Consider the following 12,991-nt stretch of genomic DNA (forward strand, 5'->3'; position numbering starts at 1 on the left):
GTTTTCGTGTCTAGTCGCATCAGTCTGGCCTAAAAAAATAAACGTTCCGAGTTTTCCGTTTTGAATTTCAAGTCTTCCATTAATTTTTGGAACTGATTGCTGTTCCACTTGATGGTGAATCTGTTAAATGATGGCAGATGATAATTAGCTTGTGGAAGTGTATGCAGAATGTAGGGAAGCAGTTGTCATGGATTGATTGAGCGTTCCGTGTTGGAGTGCATATTTTGATTTGACTTTATTGCATGTTGAACGGTGCATCCCGGAATCAGGTCGGTAGGTGTCAATTGTCATCACAATGGCTGACACACTTCTGCTTGTCAGGTTCTAAATTTAGTTTGTAACAGTTAACTGGTGTATTCCACACGTGTTTTACGCGTATTTATCGTGCCTGGTAATGCGTTCAGTGGGAGAAGGAGAACTGAAGAAAATCTATAATAAATTATTATGATCGGATATACAAGTTTGGACTGCATGCAGTAAGTCGGTGGGCTCACGTTTCTCCCTTAGATTCTCGGGATTTGATAAAGAACCTGTGTATCTTTGTATTATGGGTTTCTTATGGCAGTTAAAATCGTTTTGAGTAATATTTCATTGAGCAGAGATGGCTGGTTTCTTCGCAGTGCGCGTTTTCTTAAGCATGTTTAAACATGCAGTTTCTGATGTAATAAAAATTGCTGCTCGCGTATTGTAGCGTCGATGGCACACATTGGAGCATGTCCTCTGCTGATTCGCTGACATTGGGAATAATCTTCCATTTTTTATTTTCCTTGATAGAATTTGAGGAGCAGGATTGCTGGTGATTTTTTGGTGGAATTCGGATTGATCTGGCCCGAGTGCAGCCTGAAGTGGAAATCTGTGCGTCGTCCGCCCGCGGCCGGTGGTTTGTCGGGGATTATTATTTATACGTTTTGCGGCGTGAAGAAGCTGCATCGTTTTGCTGGCATCCCGTCGGGCCTTGACTGACTGGATTGCTGTCGGTGTCTGGCACGTGAGGCACAGTTTGCCTTGTTGAAGGACCCTTGCCTTCCCTGGCCATGCCCGCCGACTGGGGAGCCGATCTCTGGGTGAGTCAGTCAGTTCAAATCCTTTACGACTGATGAATCAGTAAGTCTACCTTGTTCTTCATTTACCCTAGAATCTATCCGTCTCGGCCATGTTTCTGCTCTTTATATTTTTCTAATTTCGATTCCCGATTTTTTCGTAATTAGTTATTTTTCTGAGAAATTCAGCGCGCTTAAATTACGCTTGACACTGAAAAAATTCGGCTGAATTTTAAGTAATAAGCGTAGTGAGTTTTGAATTTTTATAATATGTTGGGTGGTAGTTGACTTATTGGTTGGCTGATAAATGTTGTTTATTACGAGTGTTCCGGTTGCGGTGGGAAGGGAGGCATCCGGCCGATGCGATCATCGTGTAGCGATTAGCTGTGGAATGGTGTACGCGTATTGCTCTACGCTGGCGTATTGGTCTGCGAAGCCGCGGCACCTCATTTCCGCCTTGTCAGTCAGTCAGTGCAGCGTTCATTGAGCATCGCTGTGTAGATAGTGTAGCGGCAGCTGTGCGTGGGTATTACGCTGGCCAGCGGCGCTTCATTACACTAGCGAGAGAATAGAGCTGCGCATGAATCAGCTTCCTCCTGCCGCAGCTTGTCGACACATTTGTGCCTGCTGACCGAACACAACGTAACTAAATAAGCGCGCCGCAGTTGAGTTAGCGAACTGGGTCACCGCTATAATTACCGTCTGCTTAATGTCTGCGCAAGACACTCACCGCTCCATTACCACCATCATCCTTTTTATCATCTGCTCGGCTTCGTTTCATTCCCGCTGGCAGTGTGTTTTTTCCGCCCCCACCCTGCACAGATTTTTGCGAGCGGTTGAAGATCGAAAAGTGCCCTAAATTCCGCGCGACCAGGTGATGGAATTCTGCAGCTGGTGTGCAGTGCAACGAAGCACTGATAAGCGTTTTTATTACGACCGATGAATATTGCTTCTTCTGATGGGCTGCATTTAATAACCCATCGATCTGGTCACATGCGCTCGTAAATTGTATCGTTTTTGGGTAATGCTAGTGAGGATCGAATCGGTCGTTGTGCTCTGTTTACTGGCTGGGTTACAATTATCGGGGCTGCAGTTTTGCTGGCTTTTGAGGGTACAGTTGTGATTGTTTTTAAGGATTAATGAGAAAAAAAGGAAGTGACGATATATTTATTGATTAGTGAATCAAACTGGAGCCGATGTCCGGCAGAATGCTGCGTTGCTGTCGGCGATTCAGTCTAGCACCGGAAGCGGAGTTTAAATCAAACATTCGATTATTCTGATCAATTCATTCCAGAATCAAACGGCGCTTTGTATGTTTATCGCCGTTTGAAAATAACGTTTACATACGATAAATTGCCAAGAAAATCGAGAAAATTACTGAGTTAACCGAGGATGCATAAATCTGAACAAAATTTGATTTATTTGTAGAACTTGTGTATCTGTACAAGGCAGGTTTTCAGAGAAAAATCTGGGAGACAGTTTGTTTTCCAGATTTGATATTTCATTATTTTCAGATCAAAGAAAATTGTTTCAAATCAAATTTTGTATGAAACCCTTGCAAAATTTGAAGAAAACTGTATGAATTTTTGTTTGAATTGCAAGCCCAACCGGAAGTGCTTCGGGCTGAGGAAGCAGCTGCTGTGTGCCTGCTGGCTGATGCGGACCGGCACTCGAACTGAAAGTAGCTTGAAAATATTTGCGGTTAATTGTACTCGGTCCCATTGAGGACAACGAGTGCAACATAACGGTTTTACGAGATAGATCCGAGAGACTCTCAATTATTACCGTCACGCCACTTGCTACAGTGCATTTAGCAGTAGGTGCACTTTGTCGCGAACACATTACGCGACGTCCTACAGATTTGCCTGCCTAGCGGAGCGCAATATGTATGCTAGGTGATATTGTTGTATGAAGAGAGAGCTGTGTTTTTTTGCATTTTAATACGGTGTTATATTTTGGTGGGTGTTTCGAGTGTCGAGCGTTTGTTCGTGCTTGATCAGCCAACACTATCAAAACATGTGGATGGCGCTGCATCCATCGCGCTGTTAACGCTGCTGCGGCTGATGATCCGCTGCGATTATGGCCGGATTATGACAAACAGCAGCAGGCAACAGCAGTAGTTGAATGGCCCGTCATCATCGCGTTGTTTTCCACGCGTCCTTATTGAAATTAATGGCTCTTGGCACCTTTCACCCCGAATCATGTAGAGGCATCCGTTTGAACGCTAAATAGACGCGCTGTTTATGGCATTAACGGTTATGGAGCGATACTGGGCGTTTGTGCCGTATAGGGTGTGTCTGTCGCTGTTAATTAATTTGACGGGGAAATTGGCTTAAAATAACATGCTGTTGGTGTGCAGGATCAGTACGATGCCGTGGCGGCGCACACGTCCAAGGGGATCGACTTCCTGGACCGGTTTGCGCAGTTCTACAAGGAGCGCTGCCAGGCCGAGGTCAAGTACGCCCGGGATCTGAAGTGGGTGTGGCTGGCTCTGTTCCCCGTGACCGGTGGTTGAGCGGGTGGTTTGTCATTGGTTTGCAGGAATATTGTGAAGAATTTCCAGCCGAAAAAGAAGGAGGACGAGGACGCGCAGTACAGCTACTACCGCGGCTTCGGCAAGATGGCCGCCGAGGTGCACGATCTGGCGGCGCAGCACGAACGCTTAGCGGAGGACCTGCAGACCAGCGTGGCTATCCGCGTGCAGGCGCAGGCCAAGGAGCTCCGTGACGAGCGCAAAAAGGTAGTCAGTTTCAACTTTAAACAGCAGTGTGCCGGTTTTTTTGCACTTGCATTCCATGCTAACTGTTTCGCCTTTTTTAATGAATTTTCCAACGTTGGTTGTTGTGTGGATTTCTTGATTTTGTAATGGTTTCTTTTTTGTTTTGATCGTTTCGTGAATTCGTTCAATTTTATGAAGAATTTTAACACTGAATTCTTTGTATTTTTTACGTTAATCAGTTTGACTTTTTTGTGAATTTTTGAAGTTTGTTTTTAATGGATTCTTCACGCTGACTTTTTCTTGAATTCTTTCGCATTTTGTGAAGAACTGTAGATAGACACTGAATTTCTTGTGAATATTAGCATCTGGAAGACGCCATTCGCAATCAGAAGCACTTGGATCTGCATCTCCAGTCACTGGATAAAGCCAAGAAAACGTATGAAAAAGCCTTCAAGGAGGCGCAGCGGGCGCACGAATCGTACATTCGCGCCGATGAGAACCAGGAGCTGTCGCGCAAAGCCGTCGAAGAGGTGTGTCCCGTGGGCGTTAATTTATTTTTCAATAGTTTCTTCGATTTATGCTTCAAACGTCTTTTATTAAGGTTGTTTTTCAATTATTTGCGTAAGTAAGAGCAACGTGGGCTTGTTTAAGGCGCGCATGGCGGCGACGCGGAAGCAGCAGGAGTTCGAGACGGCCAAGCAGGAGTACGCGGCGCGGCTGCAGGACACCAACCAGTACCAGCGCAACTTCTACCAGACGCTGATGCCCGGCGTCTTCCAGCGGCTGCAGGAGCTGGACCAGAAGAAGACCGGCCAGATCCGCGACAGCATCAAGCTGGCCGTCGAGGTGGAGCGCCGCATCCAGCCCATCATCGACAAGTGCCTGCTGGGCATGATCCAGGCCGCCGAGGAGATCGTCCCCGATCTGGTCAGTCGCCGGATTAGTTTTTTTAATAATTCTGTAACGAATTAGAGGAGAAAAATAAGACAACAGATACATCAGTTATAGATTCAACTCATTCAAGGGTACAAACGTCTGTGGCTTACAGGACAGTCAGACGGTGGTGGACCGGTACAAGTCGGGCTTCGAGCACCCGCTGGACATCCCCTTCTGGAATCTGGAGGACGCCAAGTCCGTCGACACCGGCACCATCAACAACCACTACCCGCCCATCCGCTCGGGCAGCTTGCGGACCGGCACGACGTCCGCCTCGGAGAAGAAGCAGCGCAAGACCATCATCAACATCTTCCCTTCCGCCAAGGTAAAAAAGCAATCGCCTTATTTTTGTACACTGAATAAACTGGATGTGCAACGGTTTGCTGATTTGTTTTGTAAGTAGTTGTTGCCTAATTCCTTCTGATTGTTGTGTGTAGGCGAAAGACGTGGCCAAGGACGACTTCGTGGATCTGCCGCCGCAGCAGCGCAAGCGCAAGATCCAGCAGCGCATCGACAGCGTCAACCAGCAGATGCACCAGGAGACGTTGACGCGTGATGCGTTGATGAAGATGAAGGGCGTGTACGAGTCCAACCCCAGCATGGGCGACCCCAACAGCGTCAACGGCCAGCTGGCCGAGAACGCCGACAAGATGAACGTCCTGCGCCAGGAACTCCACCGACTACAGGTACAAATGCCTTCGAAAAAAAACAGAAAATACAATCGAGAAAATTTCTTAGCAATTGATAGTGAATTTTTACAGAATTAACGATGATTCTTGAGACTTTTGCTGATGAAATGAAAGAAGAACTAATTACTAAGAAAAAGAACAAAATTGAGGAAAAATGCAGCTGCTAATTAATTACTTCAAAAAGATTGTTCAATTAAAAACGTATTCCAAAATAAAAAGATTATGTTGAAACAAATATAATTTAGGGTTTGTACGACGAAGTGGACAACCCGAGCGCCGCCAACGGGAACGGGAACGGACCACCCGCTCCGGCGCCGACGCCCAGCCAGCCGTTGAGCAAGGGGAGCAGCAGCGTGGTGGCGGTGAACGGGCGGGACAGCCGCGACAAGAGCCTGTCGGTCAGCAGTCTGCCCGGCAACCAGGCGGGGAGCGCCGACTCCCTGGTTGTCTCCACTCTGCCCACTCTCAACAGCACCACCGCCACCTCCAGCCGCAGCCCCTCCGAGTCCAGCATCCCCGCCTTCCACCAGCCCCCTCAGATGCACCACCACCGCCACTCCCTCTCCGACAGGGACACCGACCAGCAGGATCTCTACGAACCGGCGCCCGGCGAGAGCGACGAGGTCATGGGTTCCTGTCTGGCGCTGTACGATTTCGACGGTACGTAACACGTTACGATTGTTATTATTTTATAAATAATTCAAGCAAAATATGGATAAATTGAAATGCGAAAGTGAGGCGCAAAATAGACCACTAAACCCGTCAAAATGCATTAAAATTTAAATTACTGTATAAGCAGGCAAATTAAGCTGGAAAAAACCGAAAAAGATAAAGAAAACATAATGAAAACTATTATTGTTATTATTGTTCAACCGGTTATAATTTGAAATAAATTGCAAATATTGAAAAATCGACTTTTTCAGTTAATAAAAAGAATCCATAAAAAATCGGCAGAAGGTTCGCGAAAAACAAAACTAATGATGTATAAATGAAAAATAAATCTTAGAAAGAAAATAAACAAATAATATAAACAAAAATAAGTTAAAGCGCGGAAAAATAGTATAAAAAATGCACAGAAATGGCTAAAATGATGGTTAATGCACGGCGTGTCGATAGGCCTTAGCGAGGGCTCGCTGGCGATGGCGGAAGGGGAGGAGCTGGAGATCCTGGAGACGGATCAGGGCGACGGATGGACGCACGTGCGCCGGATGGCGGGGAATCAAAAAGGCCCGCAGCTGACGGAGGAGGGCTTCGTGCCCACCAGCTACATCAAGTGCACGCTCTTCCCCGGCACGGGCCACGCCCACACCCAACACCGCCACCCGCACCCCGGCTGAAGTAGCGACACAGCCGATCAACGCCTAATTTTCTCTAGTTCCACAGTGTTTTTTTAACGGACGGTTTTTGTAGCTATTTGTGCCGTTGTCTGCAGATATATCTTGCTGTTAGAGAATTAATTCAAACGCTGCTACGCTCGTGGTTTGTGTTTTCTACTGGGGTGGCACGCTTCTCCGCTGTGTGTGTATAAAATGGGTAATTTTTTTGATTTTGCACGTTTGTCTCGTCGACTCAGCATCAGCAGCACGCAGGTGGTTTGTTTATAATGCTGTTTCTTTTTGTTTATTACGTGTGAATTTACAGTTCTCGCAGATGTTTTGTCGGGTTCGTAAACCGTTGGCAAAGGCTCTATTGCGCATCTTTCAATAAAATTCTTGCGGCTTGTGACGCTGAAAATACCGTTGGAAAACCGTACAAAATAAGTTTGTCTACGGTTATCATTTTTTTGCTACCACGGTTATTTTCTTCGCTGCGGTTATTTTTAGGGTTTAAATATTTACCTTTTATTTTTCACTTTTTTTATATATATATACCGTGTATTATTTTTTGTTATATTTTTCTACGGTAAAATGGGACAGTTAAATTGTCTCTTGCGTAATTAATTCCAGAAGCAGCTAATTAATTAAGTACAGAAGCGCAAAATGCGACCAGGTCAGAGTTCGAGATACAAAAATTTAATAATAATGACGCCGCTGTCCGCCCTGCCCGCGTCAGTCACACAGCACAGTGCCACATTAATAACATTATCAAAGGTCACTTGCTAATTGCACGGCCAGGCACCAACGGCAACAACACAATTAATTCGCACGACGTGCAAAAAAAACAAAACACCCATTTCTCTGTCACTCTCCCATTCACATTGTGCTTATTCACAGTGGAGACCTCCCGAGGAAATCGAAACGTGAGAAAGCGCCCACCAAGACACCCAAAAGAATTACGCAATAAAACAGGAAAAAACCCCGCGGACCAGTTTGGCCGCGGGAAAATTGAGAAAAACAACGTAGGGGCGGTTCAGTAGACGCCCTTGATGTCCTTGCGCACCAGCGCCAGCTCGGCGGCGCCCCCGCGGTACTCGGCGGGCGCCGGGAGGCGCACGGGGTCCGCCGAGGTCTTGCGGGCCGCCGCGATGGCCTCGGGCGCGAAGGGCGACGTGTAGCTGCGCTGGCGCGGCTCCGTCGCCACGGCCACCGCCTGCGGGACCGGCGGCAGGTCGCGCGAGATCATGAGGGTCAGGGTGGCGTCCGAGCAGTGGCCCGTCTCCGAGGGGATGGGGTTGGCGCGGTAGAACATCACCATCTCCGCCAGCGACTCGAACCACGCCGACTGCACGCGGCAACGCCCGTCGTCCTGGATGCAGAAGCGCAAATGCTGCAAATCAACACCATTATTACGCTCTATTCTTCCTCTTTTTCCACTTATTTATTCACCATTATTTTTATGCATAATTTTTTAACTAAATTTATTTATAATTTCACAACCTAGATGGGTGATAATTTTATTAACTATTTTTTGTTCATTTTATTTGATGATATTCACTTATTCATACGAATTCTATATCACTGTATTTATTTTCATTTTTTCTCATATTATCTTCAGTATTTTGTCTGTTTTATTCACGGAAAAGGTCAAATGAATCCAAATTCGAAATCAATGGAAGCCGATAAAATATAAATAACAGGTAATATGCATTTCCGGCACGCGGGCCTTTTACGGCTAGCACGTGCACCGCCAACGCAGCGCTGATCACACGCAGCCTTTGCTCTGCGCCAACGGTAAACATTCCAACGGAGGTCAACAGCAACTACACTACTTCGACTGATTCGCAACAAGGTTGCACCGTCACTTTACCTGCTTATCGCAACCTCAACCAGGTAAGTACGCTAATTGTTGCAAACTTGCAAGCGCGATAACAAAATTACGGTACTATGGACGATGATATTCACGATACAAATAATGAAAATAACACATCCACTTCAGCGTACAAACATTAAACGGAGCAGAGACTGTACTTGTCCGAATATCAACAAAGGTAACAGCGATAAGTACTGCGTAGTTATCTTCCTTCACAACGCTTTCTTATCAGAATTAAACACAAAAATCGCCTGACTATTGATACGAGCTTATTTCCCTAACACTGCCACGTGCCTACCGCGTAAATCCGCACATCCCACGGGGAATAACTCAATCAACATAATTTACAAAACAATAATAAAATAAAATTGAGAAAACTGAAAAAAAATCAAAAAAACAGCGTTCTTCCATTTTGCACGCGTACCTTTGGTCTTCCCTGGCCGTTGAAGGTCAGAACAAACTTGCCGGGATCCGTCTCACTGGCGCGCACCAAGAACGCCCCGTGCCCGCCCTGCTGCACCAGCCCGGCCGCCTGCGCGCGACTAATATCGGCGTGATAGCCCAGCAGCGACGCCAGATCTTCGTCGCGCTTCTTCAGCGTATCTAACGACCATTTCAACGATCAACGTCATAATCACCGTCCGAACGAGACACCACCACCTACCGTGCTCCGGGATGGGCGCCGGCGGCACCGCGCCGACACTGACGGGGCTCTGGCGCCCGGAACTCAACGACGACCCCGTCAGGCTGCCTTTGCGTTGATTGGACCGCGTCGGCGCCAGATTGTACAGGGATGAGGCGCTGGATAAGGCTTCCGCCGGCTCGGCGCTGCTGATGGGCCCCGTGGCCGCGCCGCTGTACTTGACCGGCCGGATGCGGGCCAGTTCCGCCGCGGGGGCGCTGGCCAGACGCGGCCGGATCCCGGTGCTGCCGCCCCAGGCGGCGGCGTCTTGTGCCACGTCTTTGCGGCCAACACCATCGCCGATTCTACAACAAACATCCTATTATGCCGGAAATTCGCAATCACACGCGAATAATTATAAATCTCCATTTAGCAATAAACACGCGCATTATGACGTGGTGTGCGTGACGGATCAATACATGCGTTACACGTGTTTAACGGATTATAATAACGACGGCGCACGTGACTGCCTGGTGAGAAATCCTTCCGGCCACACTGACACTCAGCCCATGTTTTTGTTGTTCAGCCGGATTTTCTTGGCAAAAACACTTTTCTCACCGCACACCGCCACCTCGCCCACCAACTGACGAAATATACACGGAATATACCCACAAGCGAATCTATGACTAATCAGCGTATTTTAAAGCGAGCTGCAGCGTGTACAATTCGGGGAATGCTGGGTCAACCTTCAGTCTACACGTGCGCAGGGTTAAGTGCATTTCACTCACCGTCCAACAGGCCCGTTCTCGCTGATGGGCAGCGATCCCGAGGTGGGCACCCGCGTCAGCGTCGGCTTGCGCTCCTGCGAGTGGCGCTTGCCGAAGGGATTGAAGGACTGCGTCAGCGTCTTGAAGGACATGCGCCGCAGGAAGGAGCTCTTCTGGCCCGGCGAGCAGTCGTTGCTCTTGCTGCGCACCTGCACCGGCGCCTCTAATACATCCCCGTCCACCGTGTCAATTTCTACAGCGACACACGCACAACGTCAAAAAATAATTACAAAAAAACCAGGAAAAATTAACCAATAACTGCTAATAAATAATAAACAATTAAAGAAAAATAAATAACTTAAAAAATAAATAGTAAGAAAATAATATATAATAATATAAAATTAATAGCAAAAGTAGATGTAATGAGTGAAGTAATAATAAACAGATACGCACCTTGAAAATTATCGGCGTGGAGCGCGGAGAGCGGGCGGGGCGCGCTGGCACTGCTCATATCGGAGGCGTTGGACTGGCTGTCCTCCAATCCGAAGCGGTGCGGACTCTGCGTGGTGTGCGGGGTCGGGCTGCGCTGCTGCTCCATCCCGCAGTCCCATCCAAGCGCCTCCTCGGGACTGGGCAGCAGCAGCCGCTGCGGCGCCTCCTCCAACATCCCGCCGCGATCACTGCTGCTCCCGCTGCGCGTCCCCCCGGCCAGCTCCGTGAAGCGCCGCACGAAGGCCCGACAAAAGTGGCGCATCCCGTTCTCCAGGGTGTCGGCGTGCGGCTGCAGCAGCGCCTGCGCGGGAGATTCGTGGCTGGCCGTCTGCAGGCGCTGGAACACGTGCTCGGCGGCCACCACCGCCTCCAGCTCCACCAGCGTCTCCAGACTGACGCTGCCGTAGCTAGCCACCGGGCATTTGCACTCGGCGCCGTCCAGCAGGGAGTCGGCGGCGTCCTCGTCCATGTCCGGGCAGCAGGGCTCGGCGTCGGGGCTCTTGGTACCGCCCATCTCGGCTAACATCCGCGCATGCCCATCCGGCATGGACCACACCCTCTTCCACAACTGCTGCCAATTTAAAACCACCCTAAAAGCGAAATTATAACTAAATAATGAACTGTGAAGAAACAAACTGTGAATTAATTGTACGAGTATAGTAAAGAAAACCAAATTAGAAAAAATAAATCAAGACCGTTGAAATCAGTGTCGCAATAATAAGAAGCGTGGTGAATACGTAATAATAAATTCCGACGCAGTGCAATCAACAAAAGTGGCAAACATTCCACCGGTGTGACACCTGCGTCGCTGCGCGGCACAAGTACAACGGAACTATGCCATTGTGTGCAGCGGTCGAAACCGTTCGGAAATTCCCGGAGACTACTACTAACGAATACAGACACTGAAGGTGTTGCGCCAGTAGCCAGTGTATCGATCTCACTTATTGTCAGTCAGACTCACTTTCTCGTTGTTGAGCTTACGTCAACATCCGACCAGTCACCACTCTATCAGCGGCATCAAACAAACCAGCTATCTTCATGATGTCATTGCGTCACAACACTTTGCCGGAGCAATGCAACAGCAATGCAGCCAATGGCCTTCAACTCGCGCGCTGCCTGACTGGACGCGGGTGGAGCCCTTACACTACGCTATTCGCCTGTGAAATCAGCGGCGGGGCGATTCCCCAGGAAGAGGCGTTCGGCGCTGACAGGCTGCTTGGTAAATGCATCTAGCTGCCTCACATTCACAGCCAACTTTCTTGATAGGATTGTCTATTGCGTAACAAGGCAGACGCGGTTGAACGGTCTCGCTGCGCGCTAGTCGACGGCCAGGCGCAGGCTGTTCACCCAGTGTATGCGCTCAGACAGGGCAGCCACACGCCACACTCTGCCAGGACGCACAAGAATGAAGACACGCAAAATCAGCCAGGCCGTGTCACAAGACTGACAAGCCATGGCAATAATCATTACCATCACTGATAACGGCAATTAATCTGCCTATTTTAATTAATGATCCACTTTAAAATTCAATCCGCTCCCGTAATAATACACAAGCAATACTAGTACATATGCAGCAATGCCGCAAAACTATTCTTATAATTTTCAAATCACCATACGGGGCATATAAATCGTCAGAAAACAAAACGTCGTAATAAAACTAAAAAAAATAAGTCGATCAGCAGTTGGATACTTTTTGTACTTTGTACCATCGTCCTGTAAAAATTAAATCAACAACAAAATTCTGTTTTCATTCCACAAAATTCTATTTGATAATTCACTCGAATCAAATTAATTACAATAACCAATACATGAATACACCCGAATTTTTCCGAATTTTCAGAATGCAGATTTCCACAAATTTCACTCTCAAACCAGTCAAATGAAGGCACACGCTCACGCAGTTGTAATTTCATCAGCAATTTAATTATTAGGAGTTATGCTGTTTGCCGTCAAAAATAACGATATTAAATGCCAATTTTTTATTCAGGTAAGACCGTAAGAACACACAGACGGTAGAGTAAATGCAGGAAAATTAAAAATGTGATGATATTTAATTTGACGATCAATAATACTGTTAACACACAGCAGCTCGTCAAAGACTGCTGTCAGCTCTCATTAGAAAAGAAATGAGCAGTGAATGAGACTTACCAGGTAATAATAATCCCTAATTGGCGTCGGTGCACCCAGGAGACCGCGGGAAGAGCCGTCAATCAGCGGGAAATGAAATCACGACTGGCGGATTATTCCACTCACACTGGCCTTCCCCAGCCAACACGCTCAAACACGCTCACTGCACCTGCACTCTCACTAATTACGTCGCAACAGCCTCACACACTGGCATCACAGATCTGCTGAAAGATTTTTGCAGTAAAAAAATCAAAACCTGATATCTTATTGTTCGATTAATTATCTAAGGGAAAAACAGCCCGCAACGACCAACGTAAAACCCGTGTTGCAGCGTTTCCGACGGCGCGCATAACCAGTCTACCAGGAATTTTCCCGATCGGTACGAGCGATAAACTCTCTCTCTCTCTGAC

The 12,991-nt window shown here is 47.7% G+C and overlaps 2 protein-coding genes across 7 annotated transcripts; one reads left to right on the plus strand and one right to left on the minus strand.

Moving 5' to 3' along the window:
- Positions 1-21: 21 nt before the first annotated feature.
- Positions 22-7,109, plus strand: LOC129591780 (formin-binding protein 1-like). Of its 5 annotated transcripts, none has more exons than XM_055487587.1 (11): positions 22-273; positions 345-476; positions 775-1,064; positions 3,400-3,515; positions 3,582-3,780; positions 4,122-4,289; positions 4,411-4,686; positions 4,808-5,020; positions 5,133-5,381; positions 5,630-6,044; positions 6,501-7,109. In XM_055487587.1, the coding sequence occupies exons 3-11, from the start codon at positions 1,035-1,037 to the stop codon at positions 6,719-6,721; spliced, it is 1,887 nt and encodes a 628-aa protein (XP_055343562.1). In that variant the 5' UTR covers positions 22-273; positions 345-476; positions 775-1,034; the 3' UTR covers positions 6,722-7,109. The 5 variants fall into 5 exon arrangements, with proteins under 5 accessions (XP_055343562.1, XP_055343560.1, XP_055343561.1 ...); XM_055487585.1 differs by having other exon boundaries at positions 22-269; XM_055487586.1 differs by having other exon boundaries at positions 22-476; positions 692-1,064.
- Positions 7,110-7,380: 271 nt separating this feature from the next.
- Positions 7,381-12,937, minus strand: LOC129591737 (uncharacterized). 2 transcript variants are annotated; one of them, XM_055487516.1, is made up of 6 exons: positions 12,603-12,937; positions 10,416-11,044; positions 9,984-10,215; positions 9,238-9,560; positions 8,998-9,176; positions 7,381-8,090 (listed from the first exon to the last, which is right to left on the minus strand). In XM_055487516.1, exons 2-6 carry the CDS (start codon positions 10,999-11,001, stop codon positions 7,734-7,736), a joined length of 1,677 nt encoding a protein of 558 aa, XP_055343491.1. In that variant the 5' UTR covers positions 11,002-11,044; positions 12,603-12,937; the 3' UTR covers positions 7,381-7,733. The 2 variants fall into 2 exon arrangements, with proteins under 2 accessions (XP_055343491.1, XP_055343492.1); XM_055487517.1 differs by lacking the exon at positions 12,603-12,937 and adding an exon at positions 11,416-11,858.
- Between the last annotated feature and the right edge of the window lie 54 nt (positions 12,938-12,991).

The sequence above is a fragment of the Paramacrobiotus metropolitanus genome, unplaced genomic scaffold (genome assembly GCF_019649055.1).
Source record: "Paramacrobiotus metropolitanus isolate TYO unplaced genomic scaffold, Prichtersi_v1.0 Parri_scaffold0000048, whole genome shotgun sequence".
Taxonomy (NCBI): Eukaryota; Metazoa; Tardigrada; class Eutardigrada; order Parachela; family Macrobiotidae; genus Paramacrobiotus; species Paramacrobiotus metropolitanus.